Genomic DNA, 23,157 nt, shown 5'->3' on the forward strand with positions numbered 1-23,157 from the left:
CCCCCCTTGACTAAAAAAAAGCCCGATGGAAATGAAACGGGCGCGATCTTGCACTTATGAATGAGCCCCAAGCACAAACGACAAGGCTCGCTCGACACCATCACCTACCCACAGCCGCAGGCTATGACAGCATAAGTACTGCCTTGGTTCCCCTACCTACCAACCGAATACATCCACCCCTCCAATTCGCAGACTCGGATTCGCTTGAGGGGGGATTGTTGTCGCCCCCAATTGGCGACAAATTTCAAAGCCTCATGTCAGCACCGCAGCACGTTCCCGTCCCGGGCGCATGTTCCGGTGCCCAGACAGACCAAGACCCCTTGCCAGGGAACGGCAAGGCTTGGCTCAACGCCGAGACGTCTGTCAGGCTCTGTCAGGTCTTTGTCTCCTCTGTTTTCTCTGGCATGCTGGAGTCGCGGATAACGTCACCACAAGACAACTGCCACCATTAGCCTGAGTTCTCATAGTTCTGGGGAAAGGAGGCTTGTCTCTGAATGGGAACATGTCCGAGGCGTTTGGAATCAACAACAGAAAAAGGCCTGGAGCGGACTCGATCGTCAGGGCCGCCAAGCCTCGGCCTGATCGCTGCTCATTTCCGACATGTCCGTTCCTAGACCCGCAGCTCAACCTCAACCTCAACCCCACGTTGAGTCTGCCGCGTCATCAACACAACGACACAGCCTCATCGCCGTCTTGTCCTACAGCCTTGGTGCGTCATCACAACCATCAGGAACTTAGTTACCTATCTCATGACAGATCGTGCACATTTGATTTTCAGCCCACAAGTTCACCTAGTTGAGGAAAACACTCAAAGAAAGCCCTTGTGTAACTCTACAACAACCAACTCGAACCCTTCCATCATCAACAACTCCCTTCCAAATCCGAACCAACAAGCACACATCCATCTACATTTCCCATCTATCCGGTCCCAAAAACAAACCCTCTATTTGTGCGCTGCAACCCAACCCCAGTCAGCTTGCGAATGCGAGCCTGTTAAATAGCAGATCACTTACGAATGCCCTCCTCGGGAAGAGGCTGGATGTCGACAACCTCGGCCGCAAACTTCTCCTTGTGCGCTGTCTTCTCCTCGCGCAGGAACGGGAACGGAAGGACCTCGCGGATCGAGTAGTTGTTGGTCAGGAACATGGCCAGGCGGTCGATGCCCAAACCCCAACCACCCGTGGGCGGCACTAAGTAGGGAACATACGTCAGCTGTGGACCACAACGATAGTATTCCGAGGACATCATCAACTTACAGCCATACTCCATGGCGTTCAGGAAGCTTTCGTCAATGATTTGGCTGCAATGCAACGTTAGCCCTTGTCTCTATCACAGGTCTGACACGAGGCTGGAACGTACGCTTCGTCATCACCCTGAGCCTTCTGGCGCGCCTGCTCCTCGAACCGCAGCCTCTGGTCGAAGGGGTTGTTCAACTCGGTGTACGCGTTGACAATCTCCTTCTTGCACACGAACGCCCTATCATGCAGTCAGCCACCACTTCATGCCGCGACCCTGCAGGAAAGACATACTCGAAGCGCTCGCAGAGACCCTTCTTGGACCGGTGGTACTTGGCCAGGGGGCTCATCATCTGCGGATGCTCCACTGTGACTCGGTCAGCCATCCCGAACTCTCACTTCATCATTTCAGTTCGGGACTTACGGATGAAGGTCGGGTTGATGCACGTATCCTCAATGAACTCGCCCGTGAGCTTGTCGATCATGCGGGCGTTGGTCAGAGGCGGCGGGCACTCGACACCCATCTTCTTGCACACGCGCTGCAGGAACTGGTTGGTCTCCTCGGTGTGGAGCTCATCGTACGGCGGGAACTTCTCGCCCGTCGCCTTCTCGAGCTCGGGGATCATCTCAACACGGCGCCACGGCGCCTCCCAGTTGACCGTATAGGTCTCGCCGTGCTGAGTCGTGAAGGTCGTGATGTAGGAGCCCGTGAGGTCCTTGATCAACCCAGAGATGAGCTCCTCGGTGATGGCCATGAGGTCGTAGACGTCGGCATACGCCCAGTAGAACTCGCACGAGGTGAACTCGGGGTTGTGGGTGAGATCGATGCCCTCGTTGCGGAAATTCTTGCCGATCTCAAAGACCTTGCCGAACTGGCCGACAATCATCTTCTTGAGGAACAGCTCGGGGGCCACGCGCATGTACATGTCCATGTCGAGGTCGTTGTGGTGGGTGATGAAGGGAAGCTGAAAACGTCAGTCTTGGACTATCGCCTATCATTTGGATGTTCTTACCGCCGTCGCACCACCAGCAATGGCGTGCATCATCGGAGTCTCAACCTCGATGAAGCGCTTCTTGTGGAAGACTACAATCCGTTAGCAACGTTTTCGTCATGGGTTCCCTCTCAACATGCTCACATTCGCGAATGTAGCGCACCATCCGGCTACGCTGCCACAGCACCTCGCGGGTGCGGTCGTTCCACAGCATGTCGAGGTAGCGCATGCGGGCCCTCTGCTCGCTGTCTGAGAAGGGGAACCGCACGCTGGGCAGCATGTGCAGGCACGGGCTGAGGAGGACAATCTCGGTCGCAAAGATGGACAACTCTCCCTCCTTGCCCTCGGCCTGGCGGTTTTTGGGGTTGGTACGGCCTGCATAGCCGACGATGCCAATGACATCGCCGCGGCGGATGTTCTCGTGCTGCTTCTCGAATGGCGGGGCTCCCTCACGAACCAGCTGCGCTTGGCACACAATCTGGATCCGGGTCCCAATGCTTTCGGTGTCGGCGGAGGTGCGGATGTCTTGTAGAGGGAAAGTCAGCAGAAGTCAAGGGACGCAATTGGTGATTTAAACGGGCATACCGTAGAAGATCAGCTTCGACCCGCTGGCGCGCTTGTTGTAGATACGCCCAGCAATGCGAAGCTCCTTGTCCTCGGCCGTCTCGCCCGACTTGAGGTGGCCGAACTCGGAGTGGAACTTGGTATCGTCGTAGGTCACCTGGAACTTGTGCGGGTAGGGGTTCGTCTCGGGGTTCTTGAGCAGCTCGTTAATATGGCGGCAGCGGAGCTCGTAGTACTGGTTGGGATTGAGGTCCTCCTCGCCGGCCGTCTTGGGCTTGGAGGCGGCCTTCTGGGGAGCGGCAGCAGCCTTGGCAGCCTTCTCGGCCTCCCTCTGGCGCTGCTTCTGGCGCTTCTTGAGTTCGGACTTGGAGACGCGCTCGCCCGTCACCTCGTCCAGGTGAAGGTTGGCGACCTCCTCGGTCGGAGGAGCGGGCGCCGGGGCAGCAGAGTCGGCCATAGTGGTGGGGTGGTCTTGGTTGAAAGACAAACAGTGAGAGGGAGGTCAGACTGCGAGAGCCAATTGCTGCAGTCCTGGATCCGAGAGGTGTCTTTGTGCAAAAAGACCCGAACTTCGGAGGATGATGGAGTCGGGAGGTGAAGTTGTCTAAGGGAGGAACTTCCCAGGGAGGAAACACTGAAACAGGTTCTGAATACCCCACCGCGGGGTCATTTTTTTCGAGACATGCAGTTGACTCAGAAGATCGGATGCAGACTTTTGGTGGGGGAGGGGCAAGTGGGTCCGGGTCAAGCCTCAGTCAATTGAAGTTTGTTTGCCGGTCTGTGGCTGAGCAGTGGCTGGTATCCCATGACAACAGCGTCCGGCAACAACCCCCTGATCACTACAAACATACAGCACCCTCCTCTACTCAGTAGCCTTAGGTTCCTCTGACTTTGTCATTGCTATACCCTCCTTCTCTCCAAAGGCTTGGACCAGAGATCCATCCGGCTTTCCGGCTGCCTTTGGCCTGGTGCATACCCTCCGCAATCCTCTTAGAGGCTCCGCTGGCGTTGAATATGGACCTGAGCAACTCCGAGTCCTCCGACGAAAGCGAAGCAAAGAACCCGGCAATCATCTGAGGCTTCACATCGTTGGCGGCGTTTCCGATCACAAAGGACATGGCTTCAACCATGGTAATGAGTTTGATTTGCTCTTCTGGAGATCGGGAGGACACCCAGTTCTTGAAGGCATCGACCTCGGCGGGATCATCTAATAGTACCTTTAGCAGCCAGATTCGTGTTATAAGATTATCGACAAACGGCCACTAACCTGAGAATGTGTTGATCATTTGGACTTTTGGGTCCGTGTTTCGCTTGGTCGGAGTTGACATGGTTATCTAGAAATATGAGCGATTGATGTCAGTTCACAATAATAATACATGATGAATGACTATCCAAAACTCAGACGCCGATACGTGTTGCGATTGCTCGCGAGGTGATTGGGCTTTAATGGGCGTGTCCTGGACGAGGTGGACTGACGGCGACAGGAAAGTTCCTGGTGTGGTTTGTTTGGTTGGAAAAGTGGGATGTGTTCCAGGAATTAGGAAGTCGACCTCGTCAATGCTTCACAGGCAGGAGGAGCTCTGCCTCAGGTTGACCAACACCTCTGTCTCAGGACTTGCACATGGCGACCAACCAAGCACATGAGAGATTTGTTAGTGCCTGACATGACCTGATTCTCAACATATCTGTCTCACGGAATCAGGGTCTAATTACTTATTTCGCCCTCTCAGCGCCCATTCACGCCCAATGCGCTCCCGGCCTCAAAAGTAGCGCTTGCTGGGATAAAAGCTCCTATCAATTTTCAGTTTGCTACCGCACCGCCATTTCACTTCCCTCCTCAGCGGGTTTTTCAGTTTCCTCAGTTTCCTCCAACATTCCCTTCCCCTATTTACTCTCTCTCCGTCCTTCACCTGAGATGATGCATCCGGCTTGCCCACTGTCGTATCCCTGTCGGCTCATTGTTCTGAAGCGTTGGGATTAAAGTCTTGTTGGATTCAACTCAGCAAACTGGAAGGTGGGACAGGTTTAAAGCCATGCCCCGGATGATCTGTGATTCATCCACCCCATCTCATTTCTCCGGAGTTGACGGCTGTCTTACCACCTCAACGTAATTAACTTCTCTCCCGTCTCAAGCCTGGGGTCCCTCCGACGCCGCCTCAACCGCCATATCCCCTTCCCCTTCCTCCTCCTCATCCCAAAGCCGATACGATCTGCCAAAAGCCTCCCGTATCTCTGGACTAGCAGTTCTGAGTCTGTCGACAAGTCGCTCGACCTGGTCCCTGGACAGCGGCTGAAGAATCTCGTCGAATCGCCGCTCCCCATTCATCATCGCGGTGACGATGCGAGACATGGGACGCATCAGATCGAGGTACTTCCCACAAAGCATCATTGTCATTGCCTTGTTGGTTTCCACTTTGAACGCCGTTTTTCGCTCCAGAATATCCTCCGTCGTGACTTAGGATTATATCATGGTCAGCTGAATGCTAGAATTCAAGGCCATCTATCCATAACGAAAGAAAAAGGGAAAGAAGAAAAAGAAAGAAAAGGAGAAAACGACTTACGTATATTCAGGAGGTGCCCCATCTCGGCAATGACATTGCCTACCTCCCCGTCTGGCGCCTGGATGAACTCATGCAACGCCTCATCGATCCATTGCTCCGCGGTCTTCAGCGCGGAGGAGAGCAGGTCGGAATCCTCCGTAGAAAGCGAACGGCGGAACTTCTGGCCTTCGCCTTTCTCAAGCGCGTCTTGGTAGGCGGCGAGGAGGGGTTCCAGCAGCTCGAAGTCTTACTTTGGGAGGCGTTTAGCGAGCCCCCTGCGCAGGCCGGCCACCCTCTCTAGTTATCTGATCAGTTTCGTCTGTTATTATTAATATTGCTCGAGAATATTCGACGAACCTGCAGTCGGCGGCTTGTCGGCATTGTAGAGGCCACCGAAGTCCTCAGGACCCTTGTTATCGTCGAGGCCCGTCATGTTTTTGTTGTCCATGGTCGGCAGATCTTTTCTCCGTGTGTCACTTTGATGGACCTTCAAAGACAATCATCAATCAGGGGCGCATTCGGAGGACTTACACGTTCAATGGTGTGATTGGGATCACAAACCTCGAGGCTTGATTCTCGGATGTGCGAGAAAAATGGGAAGGGAAGGAAAGAAAATTCCCAGGTGCTTTTGTTCAGAGTTCGCAAGCTTTTCACAGCAGGTTAAAAGAACGCCGAGACCTAGGTTGCGGAGCTGAAGACCAGCTAGCACATTGTCAATGCTTCACTTGATCAGGCGGGGACGTTGGGCAGTTTGGAGGTTGTGCCTAAGAAGACCTGTAATTCACCCTATCTCTTTTCTCCGTGGTTGACGGCTATCTCACCACCTCTGCGTCCACTCGCATCCAGTCCATTCCTTGTCTCGGATATACCAGCCCGTTCAATGGTCAGCAGGTCTTGCTGATCAATGGGTAGCCTGGGACCCCTCCGAGTGACGGTCCTCCGCACCAATGTCCTTTCCGTTGTCCTGAGCCTGAGGTCCCTCCGACTCCTCCGCCGCTGGGTCTGTCCGAAGCGCTTTCCAGCATCGATGATGTTCCTCAGCATCCTGCTGGGCAATTGGCATGAGTTCATCTGCCGAGGCGTTCAATCGAGCCCGGTGTTCCTCGGGCAATTGGTTAAGCGCCTTATGCATCTCAGCTCTATCCCTCTTCAGAACCACAGCAACAAAGTCAGCGATGGGGCCCATCAGATGGAGATCTTCCCCACAAATGACCTTGGCCATTGCCTTGACTTGCTTCTGGCGCTCCTCCTCTGTGACTTATTATTCAGTCAGCGAACATTACTCTTAATACATCGCTTCCTAAACGAAACTATGCGCAATACATACGGTGTTCGTTCCAGTGGTGGCGGATTTGGGCAAGCTCGTCCTCAGGATTATCCAACTCCTCGGAGATTTCGTCCATCGCCTCAGTAATCAACTGCTCATTGGCCTGAAGAATGGACCGCAGACGATCGGCCTGCTCCGTAGGCAGCGAGGCCATGTACTTGTGTTCTTTGCCTGTGTAAAGTGCAGGAAGAAAGGGCTTCAACATCTCGAGCTCTTCCTGCGGGAGACTCTCAGCGAGAACCATGCCCAGGAAGGCCACCTTGTCTACTCATTTGATTAGATCTGGCCGTCATTGTTAAGCCCTTGGTCATACAAGCTCAACGTACCCGAAACCAGCGGGTCGTCGTCATCAGAGTCGCTGATGCCCTCCCAATCGTCGAGATTGTTGATATCCTCAAGATCCTTGGAATCGCTGAGGTCGGCAACATTATTTTCGGTCATGATTGGCAGATCTCTTTTGTTTTTGTCAATTTTATGGATCTTCTTCAAGGAAACCATCGATCAGTAGATGTTTGAAGACTTACACGTTCAATTTTGTGATCTGGGTTGCGATATTTGAGGCTTGAGTGTTGGGTGTGTTGGGAAGAGAAAGAAGGAAAAGAAATGGAAAGATGGGAAGCAAACGTCTGGAGGTTTTGTTCGGTTCAGGGTTCGCAAACTTCCTACAGCAGGTTGAAAGAATGGGTGCCGATGTGGCTTCGGAACTAACATCACCCAACACTTCTTCTCTTACCTCAGATCTCGAATGGATATCGTCAAAGTTTACCTGGGGCAACTTGGGACGTTGACAAGTTGAAAGTCAAGGCTGAGATTGCCTATAATTCATTCCATTTGTTACTTGTGATTCACTCCAGCTCTGTCCTCCAGAAACCATCGCGATCCCATCACTTCATGCACCGAAATCCAGGCAGCTTGTCTGGACCACAAAGCTCTCCCTTAGAAAGCCCGGCTCAACATCCAGCAGGTCCCTGGACTTCCACTCTCGGGCATTTCCCTCCTCAGTGGCCTTCCTTGGAGTCCTCCGCCTTGTCCTCAGACTTGTCCTCAGACTTGCCCTCCACCTTATCCTCCTCCATCTTGCCCACCATCTCTCCAGCATTCTCACCCTGACCTCCCTCCTGGTCCTTGTGCTCACCCATCTCCTTCTTGAGCTCCTCCTTCTGCTGACCAACCAAGTTCATCATCTCCCAAATCTGGGGCAGCATGCTGAAGCAGCGGGCCGCCACGCGGTCCCTCTTCTCCACAGTCAGACGCGCAAAGATCTGGTTGATCTCCTGCTGCTCGTCACCGCCGGTGCGGAACAGGGCACCGATGACCTCGGACATGGGCTCGAGCAGGTCGCGATACTCGCCGTCGCAGATGAATTCGGCAGCCGCCTTCTGGCGGGCCTGCAGCTCCTCTTGGGTCACTGTGTAATTCATTTGGTTAGCGGGCTCCGCGGCATGATTGTGTGAAGAAAGGCGCATAGACTGTGAATCCGCGACGTGACCGGCTCAAAGGGTAGTTTGTAGGTCGCGGATCCGCGACATTGACCAGCTCTAAGGAAGTCGGTACGAAATCGCGGATCCGCGATCCGAGCGACTCATAGAAAAGACAACCTTGGTGATCGGTCGCGGATCCGCGACAATGGCTAACTCCAAATTGAAACGCCGGTATTGGATCGCGGATCCGCGACATGACTGATGAGAAGGAAAGGAGGACTTACGGTGATCGAAGCGAGCAGACATGTTCGAAGAGTTGGGGTTCTGGTCAGCCATGGCTGCGTGTTCTGTAACACATTCATCTCGTTAGTATGTAATGAATCAAATGATTCTTTTAAAGAAGAATCTATGATGAGAAAGAAGCCTTACATGTTCAGGGGTCGATGATTTGTTGAAGGAGATTGTAATTGTGGAGTTGAGTTGTACGTGTGTGGTGTTTGTGGTGAGGAGAAAGAGAAGTGGTTTGTTTAGAAAAGTTGGAAGCGTTTTGGGTTGAAAAAGGTGAGTCGAGTTGACTGGGCCGGAAAAAGGAAGAGCCTTTAGGTCACAAATGTAAGTCAACCTGATTGGAGTTGAGAGGGAAGTGGTCTGTTTTGACAAAGGGAAACATTTCGGGTTGGAAATGTCAGTCGACTAGATTGTAGTCGAGAAAGAATTTTTTATCCTTTTCTGTTTCTTCCTCTTTTTGTTTTCTTTTCTCTTTTATTTATGTTTTAAAAAGGGGAAATATTTCAGGGACGAAAGTGTAAGTCGACTTGTGTGTGGTGAAGGTGGTGAGGTTGAAGGAAGTGGTGTGTTGGTTGGGAAATGGGAAACTTTCAGGTCGAGGAAGTGAGTCGACTGGATTTCAGTCGAAACGGAAGTGGTGTGTTTTGAAAAAAAAAAAAAAAAGGAAAGCTTTCCGGCCGAAAATGTAAGTCGACTTGTGACAGGAACTCAGACGTCAGGCTCAGAGGCCTCAAGACCTGTTCCTCACTTCAGACTTACAATTAATGATGCCGGGAATGGCCCTCCGAGTCCCTGACCCTGGCCAGATCAGGGGCATGAGGAGTAAGACGTCGGCTATGACCACTCAGTCCTGTAATATATAGATACCTTTCCTTCTCTCGCTTTGGAGCAGTTTCCCTTAGCTAGCTAGTTCTCTCAATTCAATCCTCTCAGCTCCATTCCTGACTCTCTACCAACCATTCACACTTCCATGTCACACGACTTGTGGCAACGGCGAGCCCAAATGAATGGAATGGGAATATATTCATATGCCTCAGACGAGGAGAAAGAGGAAAACGGTGGGAGTAGAGGTACGGTCCTGCCTTGAGGGAAGATATTTACATGCAGTCTTTGTCTGCCAGCGTTTGGGGGTTTGCAGGTAAGTACGACCTGACCCAGAGCTCCAATACTGAGAAAAGAGGGGGCCAAATGGTTCCTGTGTCACTGGATTGTGGTCAAAAATTGAATATGCTGTGTATGGTGTTTTGTAGCGTTGTTAGTGAAGGCGGAGAAAGGAAGTGGTTTGTTCAGGAAAATAGGAAGCTTTTCGGGTTAAAAAAGGTAAGTCGAGTTAACTGAGGTCGAACAAGAAGTGGCTGGCTTTGAAGTTCACAAAAGGGAAAGCTTTCAGGCGGAAAATGTCCGTCGACCGGACTGTCGTTGAAAAGGAAGTGATTTGGTTTGAGAAAAGGAAAAGCTTTGGGTCAGACATGAGAGTCAACTCTCTACGTTAGTTGTAATCGAAAACAATGTGGCTGGTTTTGAACAAAGAAAGGGTTTATATCGAACATGTGAGTCGACTTGCTTAGGGTTGAAACAGGTGGTTTGGTGAGAAAAGGGAGAGATTTCAAGTCGACAATATAAGTCGACGGGATTGTGGTCGACAGTCAAAGTTGACTTGGTTGAGTCAACAAAAGACAGCAGGCAAGTGAAGAGACGGAGGAGAAACTGGGAAACAACATGTGAGTTTGATTGATTATGGTCAAGCGCCTAAGTCGACTGAGTGAGCCAAACAGATCAGATGAGTGAAGAAAAATGGGGTAAAGTCACACACATAACAAACCAACCTCAGACATTCACCAAGCAGCCATATCTACATCCTTGTATTCATGACAATACCAACAAGCTACCTATTCATCCCATCTCTCCTTATCCTCTGTACTCTCCCATCTCCCAATATACTTGACTGTATCCCCTTCCACCCTCCATTATCCTCTCTCCCCCCCCAATCGTTCCCCCCCTACCGATGCAGCAACGCATCCTCAAACAACCCCCTCAACACCTCCCTCTCCCTCTCCAACCCCTCCGTCTTGCCCTCCACCCTCATCCCCAACCCGGGCGCCAAACTCAGCACCCTCGCCTGCGGCAGCGTCCCCTCAACCAGCCGATCAATATGCTCCTCCCCGAAACCCAACCCTTTCAACCCGTTCGGCTGGCCCGGCAGGTCGGCAAGGAACTTGGCGATGGCTTCTGACAAAACCTCACCGGCGGATTCGCGCTTGACGTTGCTCGTGTCGACGCCAAACGCTTCGGCCGCGACGAGGTGCCGGTCCGGGTTGCTCGCCGCGGTGAATTTGAAGACGGAAGGGGCGGTGACGGCGACGGAGACGCCGTGTGGGATGAGAGGGTGTGGGACGGAGTAGCCTTGGTGTTTGTGGCGCGAAGGGTTTTGGGAAGAGATGGGGTAGGACATGCCTTTTGCTCTTGGTCAGCCATCATCATCACATACGGAGTATTAAGCATCTCAGGGCAGAACAGGAAGAAAACAAGTACTTACCATGACACAAATGCACACCCGCATTCCCAAACCCCACCCCCGCCAACGTACTCGCCAGCAACATCTCGCTCTGCGCCTCCACATCCTCCGGATCCTTGACGCTCCTCGGCAGGTACTTGACCGTCTGCCTCAGCGCATGCAGACTAAAAATATCGCTAATCGGATTCGCCCCCTGATACGCCGGGCGGAGTATCGGGTTCGCCGGCCGCGGCACTCTCTGGTGGAACGGAATCGCCGTCCACGACTCGAGCGCATGGCACAGCACGTCCAGCCCCGAACTCGCCCTCACCGCGGGCGGCATGGTGGCCGTATTGAGCGGATCGCACAAGCCAAGGGTGGGTTTGAGGTTCCTGTGCGCCACGCCCGTCTTTGCCCCCTTCGAGGTCAAATCAAAGATCGCCGTGCCGGTGGTCTCGCTGCCCGTCCCCGCCGTCGTGGGGACGGCAATCAGCGGCCGCAGCTTCCTCTCCACCGGCTTCCCCTTGCCCAGCGGCGCGTTGACGAAATCCATCAGGTCGGCTTCCGGGTAGCAGGTGTACAGATTCATCAGCTTTGCCGTATCCATGACCGACCCGCCACCCACAGCAACAAACACATCGGGGTTATACCCCCTCGCCCACTCCACCGCGGAGAGGATGGAATAGTCCTTGGGCTCGATCACCACGTCCTTGAACACTTGATACACAATCCCATGAGTCTCCAGCGACTCGCGCACCGCGCGCATGGCGGTCAGCTGGTCGACGGTGGCGTCCGTCACCACACAAACCCGCTTGGCGCCGAGGTTGGCCAGGTCCATGCCGATTTCGCGCGTCACGCCGGGGCCGAAGCGGATGCTGGACGCGGCCATTTCGAAGGCGTATTCTTTCTCCTCGGCCGTGGCGGGCGTGGCGTAGGAGCGCGTGTTGGCGCGGGTGGCGAGGTGGTTGATGAGGGAAGGGGTGGAAGGGCCATGGCGGTGGTTGTGGTTGTGGTTGTGATGGTAGTTGGGGTTGGAATGGCAAGGACAGGAGGGCGGGTGGGTGAATTGGATGGTGCGCAGCAAGCTGGTTGCGCGGAGGGCTTTCTGGGGAGAGGTGAGTTTGGTGGTTTGGGGAGGACGGAAGAGAAGGCGGGGCACTTACACTGGGGATGGCGCGGATGGCTGTCATGGTGGCGGTTGGGTATGTACAACTGACTTGACTAATTACACAATCTTCGTTGACCGGCCTCTTAAGTGAGAAAGAACAAAAACTATATTCAACCCCTCTACAGCAGAGTATTATGAGAGAATCTCCCCTCTATGGCAAAGCCCGCGGAGCAAACCCAATCCTCTCTCCCCGCCCAAAGTCCAGGCCCAGGCCCGAGGCTCATGGCCGGACCGAGCAACCTGGAACTTCCCCAGATGCCCCACAACATTCCGGCTAAGCGCCCCTTTGATGGTTCCGAAGCGGGCATCGGCGGGCTGCGCCGGCATTGGTGCTTCCCCACACCGATTGCTGAGGTGAACACCGTGCCAAGACATTCTTCCTTTCATGTCATTGACTGTGTGTGTTGGACAGTGACGTGACCGACGGACGTTGTGTCAGTTGACTCTCGCTTGACAGTTCTGCAACTAGGTCCGGTCAGGGGCCAGGGATTGCTGAGAGCGGCGAAGGCAAGACATCGTTGCAGCAATGAGGAGGTGAACAACACAACAGCAACATCGACATCTTTAACACCATGAACAAATAATATGATTGTTGAAGGTGATGCGCAGCTTTTGTGGTATTTTAAACTCCAAAATTACAGCCGCGACTAAGCCAGGCCCAAACAAAACAACAGAAAAAAAGTCAACCAAACCACCCAACCTCCACCACCTCTATAACTTTCCCTCAGTACACCTCAAGCACATACCTCCCCTCCTCCTTCAACCTCTCAATCTCCTTCCTCGGATCCACCTTCTTCCCGCTCTCCTTCGCCTCCGTGGCGATCGCCTCCTCCAACACCGCCGTAACATCCGGCACCGGCCACGTCGGCCCGCACAGATAGAAACTGCCCTCCTCCTTGATATACGCCTTAACAATCTGCTGCATAGTCTGCCGCATGCGGTCCTGGATATAAATCTTCTTGGGCTGATCGCGGCTGAACGCGGCACCGAGCAGCGTGATGACGCCGGCATCCAGATACGCCTCCCATTCCTCACCATACAAATACTCCTCCCTCTGATGCCTGCTGCCGAGATAGAGCAGAATCGATCCGATCTCCTTGCCCTGCGCCTTCTGCATGGCGCGGTACTGCACAAACGCGCGGAACGGCGCGAGACCGGTACCCAGACCCGCCATGATCAGCGGCGCGGTATCCTTGGCGGGCAGCTTCATGACGGACGGCTTGACGCTGACCGTCACCGCGGCGCCCGGCTTCAGGCCGGACAGGTAGCGCGTGGCGTGGCCGATGCGCTTGCGGCCGCGCCCGTCGGTCCAGTCAACCACGACGATCATCAGGCTGACCGCGTTGGGCGTGACGGCCTGGGCCGAGGCGATGGAGTACTCGCGGCGCTTGAGCGGGGCGACGATGCGCACGAGGTCCGGCAGCGACGGGTGCGCGGACGGGAAGTCGCGGAACACGTCGGCGTAGGTGACCGTGTCGACCTCGCTGAGGCGCTTGAACTCGTCGGCACCCTCCTTGCTGCCGAGGAAGGCGAGCTTGGTCTTTTCCTTCTCGTCGGCCGCGAACTCGGCCAGCGCCTCGAAGAAGCGCTTGGGCGGCTTGCCGAGGATGTCGATGTTTTGCACAAACGCCTGATACACGGTGCGGGTCTCGGCGACGGTGGGGTCCTCGCGTGACGGGACCTGGACGAGGGCGTCCGGGTCGAGGCCGTACCAGGTGATGAAGTCGAGCACCTGCTGCGGGTCGTTGTCGGCGTGGATGCCCAGGGCCTCGCCGATCTTGTAGGTGAGGCCGGAGGTGCCGAGGTCGAACTCGATGTGGAAGATGTTGCGGTCGTAAGTGAGCGGCGTAAGGCGGCGGTTTTCCTTGACGTGGACCGTGAACGTCTTGACGGTCAGGTCGGGGCGCAGGTCGATGCGCGTGCCGTAGGCTTCCTTGAAGACGAGGCCCTTGGCCGCTTCTTGCCAAGAGTCGACGCGGAGAGTCGGCTCGGCCTCGTTCTTGTCGAAGCCGGCGAAGCTCGTCTGGCGGAAGGTGTGCAGAGGAGCAACGGCGGGGGTCTCTTCGGCCCATGAGGCAGGGACGTCGACCTTCTTCAAGGCCTGAGCCAGCGCCTCAGCCGTCTCGGCCAGGGTGGTCTGGTCCGCGGTAACCTCGCCGATCTTAGCCAGACGCTCCGCGGTGATATCCGGACGAGCGACGTGCAGGAAGGCGAGCTGGGCCACCAGCGCGGGGTCCTTCTCGAGCACGGGCGACGCGGCCGAGTCGAGGATCCAAAGACTCAAGCCCTTGGCCTGGATCTGCTTGCGCGCGGCGGCAGGGATGCGCTTCTCAAGGTCGTCCTTGAGACCGGGCAGACGGACGACGATGGCCGCACCGTTCTTGGCATCCCGGACGACGTCGAGGTCCTTGAAGAGCTTCTCATCGCCGACAAAGACCACATCGGCCTCGTCGACAGCAAACGGAGCCTCGGCGGCCTGCGCCGAGTCGCGGATCTCGGTGCGCACGACACCGCCCTGGACGAGGTTGTCATACGTCGAGTGGACATAGACATTGTTGGGCGCGTCGCGCGCGAGCAGCCGGCCCAAAGCAGCCGGAGCCGCCGCGGTGGCAGCATCATCGACGTCCCAGAAGACGTACTGCTTCGCCTTCTCGAGGGACGGGAGAGTGAGCCGCACCTCCTCAGCAACGCCCTCCTTGGACGCCAGCTGGCGGAAAACGGCGGCAATGGAGCTCGGCGTGTGCACGGTGCTGGCGGCGTACTTGAAGTCGGTCACGACGGGCTCGACGTGGCGATCCGAGAAGGACACGGCGGCGAGCACGTCGGCGAACAGCGCCGATTGGACCGAGGCGTCCTCGACGGCCGCGGCGTCGCGCACCTGGCCGAGCACGACGATCCGCCGGGTCGACTCGGGCAGCACCTCGAGGAAGGCCTCCTCGATGAACGGGCGGTACACGCGCACGTTGACGGCGCCGACCTTGTCGCCCTGAACGGCAAGAGCATTAACGACCTGCTTGGCCAGCTGGGCCTCGACGCTGCCAAACACCACCAGCACCGTCTCGGGCGCCTCGTGGCCGTGATACTCGAACGGCGCGTACTCGGTGCCCAGCTCCGCATTGAACGCGCGCAGCACCTCGACCACCTTGCCGGCGGTATCCAGGCGCTTGTTCAACCCGGCGACCTGCTTGGCCAGGCGCTGGTACACATGCACCAGGGTGTCGGCGTCCAGGGCGTCCACGACGCGCAGGGTCTCGCGGGCGGTGCGCAGGCCGTCGTAGACGTGCAGGGTCGGCAGGAGCGAGGCCAGCAGGGTCGCGAGGAGGGAAATATGCTGGGCCTCGTGCGCCGAAGCGCTGGCGACCAAACCCAGGCCCAAATCCTCGGCCAGCCGCAGCGCCGAGTCATACTCGGCCACCAGCCCGTCCGAAGCAAGGTAGTCGGCGGCGGCGACGTGGGCGACGAAGGGGGAGGCGACGGAGTAGAGCAGGCTGAGCTGGTCGAGGGCGGAGCGGAGATGACGCAGGCTCAGCGACGGGGCCAGCAGGGTCTGCGGGACGTGGCGCTTGCTGAGGTCAAAGTCTTTGGAGAAGATGTAGCCCAGGGCGAAGGTGCCTGCGCCGGCGCGGGTCTGGAGGGGGACCACGGTGGTGGTCTCGCCGAGGGCATTCTTGTCGCCGGCCTTGGACCAGGTCTGGACGGCGGCGTCAAGATCAAAGGTCTCGGGCGAGAAGGAGAAGATCTTGTCGGACAGCTTGTAGGCTATCTGCTGGACCAGGAGCTGGCTGGTGACGTAGGACGGGCCGGAGATGCTGGCCAGGGGAGGGACGGGGCTGGCGGCCAGAGAGGACTTGACGGGGTCCTCCGAGGCCGGGAGGGCGCCGCCAGTGGTGGTTTCGTGCTTGAAATGCATCTCGCCGGGGTCAATGGCAGGGGAAAGGGGAGGAGGGGATGGTGATGGTGTCCTCAATGCCTCTTCCAGAGAAGAGACGCGGCCGCTGGCGATGAAGCGAGGAACGAGGCAGGCAAGGGGCCCGGGAGCAGCCTCGAATCGCTGGGGGAGGGACAAGACGGAGAGCAACGATGGCGCCAGGAGGTGGAAGAGAAGAAAAAGAATTGTCTCGACACCAACAAGACACGACACACAACTCTCACGTTTCAAGGGGAAGGAAGAAAAAAAAGAGAGAGAAGAAAAAAAATATATATATGGCCGGCAGTATTTTTATTTGGCGACAAAAGTTGGTCCGTCCCTACCAAACCCAGTCCCTGGATATTTCCTTAGCCACCCGTCATCCACCTAGCACCCTCCTGGTCTTTTTCCTCCCACGCGTCCCACGTTCTCGCGCGGGAGTGGCCATGGGCAGTGTTTGCCGCGCAGAGCGTGCTCCCCCAAGTCTTGGGCTTTTTGCCGTTGACAAAAGTTGTGAGAAGTCGTGCTTCAGAGTCGACGATGGCGTGATCGGCGCTAAACCAGATTGGGATGACAGTTGTGGGGGCTCCCGCCGGGATTTCCGCTGCGAAGTCGGGCCTGGTGCCTGAAGAATGGTGGAAGCACGTGACTTGGCAGGGAGTCGGCGCCGAGGACCGTCGGGTCCCGGATCTCGGGGACAGGGATGGAGGGGGATCCACTCTGCCGGAGGGGCCTCTTTGACCGAAGTTGAGGATCGGAGGACAAAGGCCGGAAGAGTGGTTGGCAAGACAAAAAAATGGAGTCAGAAATGCAATAAAACTGAGGATGACGCAATCGGCGCGATCGCCAAATGTTGAGTAATAGAATCAGTGTCAATTCTTTGGGTTTTTTTTTCTTCTTCTTTCATAGGATTTGTTGAGCATTCATCAGGCACCGATGCCCCGCCGATGATGTCCCCGTCACCACTCGGCCCCTGACCGGACTGGGTCCGGAGTTCAGAAAAGTGGAGACCCGGAGCCCGGAGCCCCCAGGCCGGCCCCGATGACGCCGCTCCGGACCCGTGGAATCATGTGGAACCCGGAGGGAGCCCGGAGTGGATTCGGAGGCCGGCCCCGTGCCGGAGGATGACCTTCTATGACAAACGAATGTAACGCCCGATGGAATGCGTCATGGGTCATGGGACATAGGGGGCCGCGGTTTTTGTGCGTGTTCCTGAACCAATGGATCAGTTGCAAGTTTGCCACTGATGCGGGAACCGGTCAGGAACAAGAACACGAGTTGGTCAATTGAAAAGAAAACAGACGAAAAAGTAATGCATGCATTGGATGTGCACAACTTGATGTTTCTAATCCAGTCGATGACAGACACAGTCAGTGAATGAGATTCCGAGTGTGCTGGGAAACGTGACATTGTTTGGAAAAGAAGGGTCACACAGCCCTTGATTGGATTCCCTGCTTCCTGCTTCCGCTGCCGAGACGGCTGGCGGCAAGGGAGATCCGGGGAAGCCCTGCCCAGACGGGAAAGGCGGCCGTTGAGTTGCGTACCAGACTGTGCAATTACACGGATGCAACACATGCCGTCATCTTTTTAGATGTGAAATGCCCATCCATGCCCATCTTGGCGACAAGAGAGAAACATGTCCTGTTCTGAGGGAATTGTGCGTGGTTGCTTGGTGGCCTAATATCGAATAGAAATCGATGAATAATAGCGTCTGGGCGAGCATCGAATTTGCCATTCCCAGTTTCTTTGTGGTTCCAGGCTCTCAGGGAGATGTGGTCAGATCTTGTTCCAGGGAACTGACACTCTCCTCTCCCCAGATGTACCTGACCTGACCTATCCTATAATACAACACATGATCCCTTCTCCCTTGTGTCTCGCCTTCAACACATTCGCCCTTCTTAAGGTACACACAGCTCTTACTCTTACCTCAGATATTTCCAGCTCGTGGTCCTCACAATAAAAAATAAATTCCGAGCCGTGTTTGCCATTTCGCTCCCGTCGTTTGACATTTCTGCAAACACCAGCAACCCGGAAGCCGGCCTCGTCTCGTTTCGGGCCGTTTGCATGTGCATCTTCCATTTTCCTGACTTGAATATCACAACCCAAGACAAGTCGACTCTTATCCAGTCTTGGGCTAATACATACTACGACACTGCTACCCTACCTTCAACCCGACAATTTCAATCTCTCCATTCGCCGATCCCGAGACCCTCGCCGCTTTCAGCCTATTATCCCGGCGGCATCTGCTTTTCGACATCCGCATTTCCCAGAAAGGAAACCGTTTAATCTAGAGCACCCTCGAAGCCTGACCCGCCGGTGCCACGTTTGTGCCCATCGCCGTCCCCTCCATTGCGGCCAAGGCACGCCAGTTGAATGCACAATTGCACCCCGGATAAGCTAGATAGTATTCACGGCACTACTAGTAGATCACCGTCCACCATGCCATCCCGGAACCGACAACCCAACCGTCCGCCGATACCACCCCCCGGGCCCCATGGTCCCGTCTCCGCTCCCACCCCTACCTCCGTCCCGACCACAACCGTCACCTCGTCCTTCTTGCTGGGCAATCTGCACTGTCCCACTTGCGTGTCCAGCATAAAGGACGCCATCTACGGTGCTTTTCCTTCAGGAGGAGTCCAACTATCGCCTTCAGGCTTGGCGGACGGCCACGACACTTCTTCGCCTATCATCTACTGGGTCTCGCCCAACGTGGTCACCTCGGTCGTGACGGTCGAGCATCGCCGCGGCGCCTCTCTGCGTCGCATGCGCCAGGCTTTGGAGGACAGGGGATTCGAGGTTTGCGCCGTGGCAACCACGGACGAAGAGGCGTCAGATCTGCATCTGGATTTGGATTTGGATTTAAGTCTCGGGTTGGACGGAGCCGGTGACACCCGTGGTCAACTTGGAGCAGATCAGCCTGCCAGCAGCACCAGCGGTACTTCTCAGCGTCAGACAGCCACCACCACCATGGCCCGCTCAACGACGACGAGCTCGTTCGCGAGGTGGTTCAAACCCCTCCGCTCGTCCGCGGCACAAAATCGTCGGAGACAGCAAACGCACCTGGAGCATTGCGAGCAATGCCGCGTCGCCGCCGCGAACGGTGGGGGCGCCTTGCCCGTGGTCGAAGGAGTTCAGCAATACCAGGAGATGGACGACGAGAAACCACATGTCGAAACCACCACTGAATCAGCCACCCCAACGACCCCGACCGCCCCATCACCACCAGCACCAGCAAGAAAAGAAGTAGACGTGTGCAAACCACTCCCTCCTCTTCCGCAACCCCAACCCCAACACCAAGAGCCATTCATATCCATCTCCCCCGCTCACCCTCCACCGCAATCCCTCTTCCGCGCCACCCTAGCCATCGGGGGCATGACCTGCGCGTCGTGCGCCCAGTCCATCCGTTCGGGGCTGCAGCAGAAGCCGTGGATCGCGTCGGTCGTGTCAGTCGACGCGATCACGGGCAGCGCGGTGGTCGAGCTGCACAGCGACGACAAGGCGGACGAGTTGGTGAGGGCGGTGGAGGAGATGGGGTTTGAGGCATCGCTTGTCGAGGTTGTTCCTGTCGGGTCTTGTGTTGCTGGTGAGGATGATGGGTTTAAGGAAGAGAAAGGAACAGAGGAAGAAGAGGTGTGGAGGGCCTCGCTGGCCGTCGTCGGCATGACCTGCGCCAGCTGCGCCAACAGCATCACCCGCGAAGTCGGCAAGCGGGGGTGGGTGAGGGATGTGAAAGTGAATTTGCTTACGCACAGCGCGACGGTGGATTTTGAAGGACGGAAAGAACGCGCAAAAGATGTGGTTGACGCGATCGAAGAGCTCGGGTTCGAAGCCACCCTCTCCGCCGTCGAGCAGCTCAACGCCACGCCGAAACAACCAGGAACAGCCACCGAAGGGGACAACCCCCAACAACAACAAGAACGCACCATCGACATCCTCATAAAAGGCCTCTACTGCCCCTCCTGCCCGTCCCGCATCCTCTCCAGCCTCGCCGGCTTCCAACCCCACCACCGTCTGCGCGTCCTCTCCCCGCCCACTCTCGCCCGGCCCATCCTCAAGCTCGCCTACCTCCCGCAACCCCCCGCGTTCACCGTCCGCCAAATCCTCGCCGCCATCTCCGCCAGCGACCCCAACCTGACCGCGTCGCTGTACCACCCGCCCACCCTCGAGGAGCGCGCCAAGCAGATCCAGCGCCAGCACCGCCGCGCCGTGCTCTGGCGCGTGGTCTTTGCCGGAGTCGTAAGCATCCCGACCTTGATCATCGGCATCGTCTACATGAGCCTGGTGCCGAAACACTCGCCGTCGGCGCACTACCTGATGGCGCCCTGGACGTCGGGCATCAGTCGCGCGCAGGTGGCGCTGTTCGTGCTCGCGACGCCGGTCTACTTCTTCGCGGCGGACTTGTTTCACCGGAGAGCGATCAAGGAGATTCGCGCGCTGTGGAGACGCGGGTCGCAAGTGCCTGTGCTGCAGCGGTTTTATCGGTTTGGGAGTATGAACACCCTGATGTCGCTGGGCACGACGATCGCGTACGTGTCGAGCGTTAGCCAGATGATTGCTGCCGCGGTGCATGGGCCGGAGGAGGTGGAGGATTCGAACTTTTATTTTGATTCGGTGGTGTTTTTGACGTTTTTCTTGCTCTTGGGCAGGCTGATTGAGAGCTACTCGAAGCAGAGGACGGGGGATGCAGTGGAGGCGCTGGTGCGGTTGCGGCCGAGCACGGCCGTGCTGGTTGGGAATGCCAACAGTGAACAGCAGGAGGCGGACCAGATCGTCCAGGCCGACTTGCTCGACAAGGGCGACGTGATCCGCATCCCGCACGGCGCTTCTCCTCCGGCGGACGGCGTCGTTGTTCGCGGGGAATCGGTGTTTGACGAGTCCAGCTTGACGGGCGAATCCCGCCCGGTCCGCAAAGTGCCCGGGGACCCCGTCTTTGCGGGGACTGTCAACCAGGGCGCGCAGGCCGTCCTCGCGCGGGTGACCGGATCGGCGGGCGCGTCGATGCTGGACCGCATCGTGCAGGTCGTTCGCGAAGGACAGACCAAGCGCGCCCCGATCGAGCGGGTCGCGGATGTGATGACGGGGTATTTTGTGCCTGCTGTCACGCTGGTGGCGGTGGTGACGTGGATTGTTTGGCTTAGTCTGGGCCTCGCGGGGCGGATCCCGGGACATTACCTGGACGTGACGAGCGGCGGGTGGGTGGCGTTTTCGCTGCAGTTTGCCATCGCTGTGTTTGTTGTTGCGTGTCCCTGCGGATTGGCGCTGGCGGCGCCGACAGCGATTTTTGTGGGCAGCGGTCTCGCGGCGAGGTATGGCATTTTGGCCAAAGGGGGTGGAGAGGCATTTGAGAAGGCGAGCAGGGTGGACGTGGTGGTGTTTGATAAGACGGGGACGCTGACGGTCGGTGGGGAGCCGAGCGTGACTGATGCGGAGGTTTATGAAGAGGATAAGGAGGTGGTGTTGGCGGCGCTGAAGGGGGTGGAGGAGAACAGCAGCCATCCGATCGCTAAGGCGGTTGTGGCGTATTGTGCTGGCAAGACCAAGGCGAAGGTGTCGGTTGACAAGCTCAAGGAGGTGCCAGGGAAGGGTCTCCAAGCGACGGCCACGGCGGCGGTGGGAGGGGAGGACAAGGAGACCTCCTCGTTCGACCTTGCGGTCGGTAACGAAGCCTTCATGGCTGACTTTGGCGTCCCTGTTCCCGCCTCGACGGCAAGCACTATTCAGCGGTGGAAGGAGGAGGCCAAATCCATTGCCCTGGTCGCCATTCGCCGTCATCATCGCTCTTCCAGCACTACCGCCACTACCGCCGGCGAAGATGATGACGGCGAAAAGGCCGGAGAATGGACCCTCGCAGCAGCGCTCTCCATCTCGGACCCTATCCGCCCCGAAGCCCCGCGCATCATTTCCTCGCTCCAATCCCGCGGCATCCGCGTGTGGATGCTGTCGGGCGACAACCCCACCACCGCGGCCGCCGTGGCGCGCCAGCTGGGGATTCCGTCGGACCAGGTCATCGCGGGCGTTCTGCCCACCGGCAAGGCCGAGAAGATAAAGTACCTGCAATCCACCCTGCGCGCTCAGCGGACCGGATGGTTTGGATCATCGAGGACGCAAGGAAGGGAAGGAGAAAGCAAGAGAGCGATGGTAGCCATGGTCGGCGACGGGATCAACGACTCCCCCGCGCTCACGACGGCGGACGTCGGCATCGCCATCGGCTCGGGCGCCGACGTGGCCATCAGCAGCGCGGACTTTGTGCTGGTCAAGTCGGACCTGCGGGCGGTGGTGGATTTGCTGGATCTGTCGACGGTCGTGCTCAGGCGCATCGCGTTCAACTTTGGCTGGGCCGTGGTGTACAACGTGCTTGCCCTGCCCGTGGCGGCGGGGGTGTTTTATCCCATCGTCACGCCGTCCGGGCAGCATGTGAGGTTGGACCCGGTCTGGGCGAGCCTCGCCATGGCGTTGAGTAGTATTAGCGTGGTGATGAGCTCGCTGGCGTTGAGGGTGAAGGGGTGGGGAGTGGGGTTTAAGCAGAGGGAGATTGAGTGAAGGGGAAGGAGGAGAGGATTGTACTTGTTGGAAGGGTGAGGTGAGGTTGATGTATGGAGGACTGGTGGTGAGATGGCTACCGAGATGGTGGTAGCGAGGGATTGGGATGCGCAAGTTTGAGCGAGTTGAGTTGAGGTTGCGTTGCATTGGAAATGGTCTGGTCAGGGAACATGGAGGACTTGAGTCTGGACATGACATGCATAAGGCACTTAGGCAGATACCCGGGTTTGGGATGGATCATGTAGATTTATTCTTGTTTGCGCAATGCATCTGGTTATCTGAGTTGAATGTTTTGTTCGGCGCCTCCTCCGTACATTGTACTCCGTACATTGTCCATCCCTGATGTCGTGGATTTGACATGTTCGCTTGATGCTCGAAGTGGAAGTGGAGTGAGGTCGAAGCGACGTTGAAATGCCAAGACACTACTAAACTGCTTTTGGAATCCATGTTCTCTGCTCTTGGCCCAGAAACAGCCAGAAAAAGGAACAAACAAACAAAGCTGGAAACTGGGCGTCTTTTGCGCTTGCACCAGCGAAACTTGGGCTATCTCCGTGCAACAAACGGTTCCATGTTCCGTCCATTCATTTGTTCTCCGTACCTTTCAGCCTAACATTCGAAACGGCAGGTCGATTCGTTCTCCGTTGCTGACGTTCCATTGATCGACAACCAAATCAAACCGTT

General features: G+C 56.7%; 9 protein-coding genes across 9 annotated transcripts; 2 read left to right on the top strand and 7 right to left on the bottom strand.

The window, feature by feature from the left end:
• Positions 1–943: 943 nt before the first annotated feature.
• On the bottom strand, positions 944–3,248 carry VTJ04DRAFT_10215 (uncharacterized protein; the record flags this gene model as incomplete). The annotated part of the gene is made up of 9 exons (XM_069357930.1): positions 944–954; positions 1,014–1,190; positions 1,257–1,300; positions 1,360–1,476; positions 1,530–1,602; positions 1,660–2,200; positions 2,249–2,319; positions 2,372–2,752; positions 2,813–3,248. The coding sequence occupies 9 exons, from the start codon at positions 3,246–3,248 to the stop codon at positions 944–946; spliced, it is 1,851 nt and encodes a 616-aa protein (XP_069214949.1).
• Positions 3,249–4,919: 1,671 nt separating this feature from the next.
• Positions 4,920–5,779, bottom strand: VTJ04DRAFT_10216 (uncharacterized protein; the record flags this gene model as incomplete). Its single annotated transcript, XM_069357931.1, has 3 exons — positions 4,920–5,245; positions 5,353–5,577; positions 5,689–5,779. The coding sequence occupies 3 exons, from the start codon at positions 5,777–5,779 to the stop codon at positions 4,920–4,922; spliced, it is 642 nt and encodes a 213-aa protein (XP_069214950.1).
• Positions 5,780–6,232: 453 nt separating this feature from the next.
• On the bottom strand, positions 6,233–7,099 carry VTJ04DRAFT_10217 (uncharacterized protein; the record flags this gene model as incomplete). Its single annotated transcript, XM_069357932.1, has 3 exons — positions 6,233–6,588; positions 6,659–6,922; positions 6,985–7,099. 3 exons carry the CDS (start codon positions 7,097–7,099, stop codon positions 6,233–6,235), a joined length of 735 nt encoding a protein of 244 aa, XP_069214951.1.
• Positions 7,100–7,656: 557 nt separating this feature from the next.
• Positions 7,657–8,415, bottom strand: VTJ04DRAFT_10218 (uncharacterized protein; the record flags this gene model as incomplete). The annotated part of the gene is made up of 2 exons (XM_069357933.1): positions 7,657–8,066; positions 8,364–8,415. The coding sequence occupies 2 exons, from the start codon at positions 8,413–8,415 to the stop codon at positions 7,657–7,659; spliced, it is 462 nt and encodes a 153-aa protein (XP_069214952.1).
• Positions 8,416–10,366: 1,951 nt separating this feature from the next.
• VTJ04DRAFT_10219 (uncharacterized protein) lies at positions 10,367–12,051 on the bottom strand (the record flags this gene model as incomplete). The annotated part of the gene is made up of 3 exons (XM_069357934.1): positions 10,367–10,821; positions 10,904–11,966; positions 12,025–12,051. 3 exons carry the CDS (start codon positions 12,049–12,051, stop codon positions 10,367–10,369), a joined length of 1,545 nt encoding a protein of 514 aa, XP_069214953.1.
• A 131-nt stretch (positions 12,052–12,182) lies between these two features.
• Positions 12,183–12,746, top strand: VTJ04DRAFT_10220 (uncharacterized protein; the record flags this gene model as incomplete). Its single annotated transcript, XM_069357936.1, has 2 exons — positions 12,183–12,358; positions 12,686–12,746. 2 exons carry the CDS (start codon positions 12,183–12,185, stop codon positions 12,744–12,746), a joined length of 237 nt encoding a protein of 78 aa, XP_069214954.1.
• Positions 12,747–12,753: 7 nt separating this feature from the next.
• Positions 12,754–15,939, bottom strand: VTJ04DRAFT_10221 (uncharacterized protein; the record flags this gene model as incomplete). The annotated part of the gene is made up of 1 exon (XM_069357937.1): positions 12,754–15,939. The coding sequence occupies one exon, from the start codon at positions 15,937–15,939 to the stop codon at positions 12,754–12,756; it is 3,186 nt and encodes a 1,061-aa protein (XP_069214955.1).
• A 365-nt stretch (positions 15,940–16,304) lies between these two features.
• VTJ04DRAFT_10222 (uncharacterized protein) lies at positions 16,305–17,006 on the bottom strand (the record flags this gene model as incomplete). The annotated part of the gene is made up of 2 exons (XM_069357938.1): positions 16,305–16,656; positions 16,948–17,006. 2 exons carry the CDS (start codon positions 17,004–17,006, stop codon positions 16,305–16,307), a joined length of 411 nt encoding a protein of 136 aa, XP_069214956.1.
• A 1,369-nt stretch (positions 17,007–18,375) lies between these two features.
• On the top strand, positions 18,376–22,476 carry VTJ04DRAFT_10223 (uncharacterized protein; the record flags this gene model as incomplete). The annotated part of the gene is made up of 1 exon (XM_069357939.1): positions 18,376–22,476. The coding sequence occupies one exon, from the start codon at positions 18,376–18,378 to the stop codon at positions 22,474–22,476; it is 4,101 nt and encodes a 1,366-aa protein (XP_069214957.1).
• Positions 22,477–23,157: the final 681 nt, after the last annotated feature.

This window comes from Mycothermus thermophilus (genome assembly GCF_041956435.1).
Source record: "Mycothermus thermophilus strain CBS 625.91 unplaced genomic scaffold VTJ04scaffold_7, whole genome shotgun sequence".
NCBI classification, from domain to species: Eukaryota; Fungi; Ascomycota; class Sordariomycetes; order Sordariales; family Chaetomiaceae; genus Mycothermus; species Mycothermus thermophilus.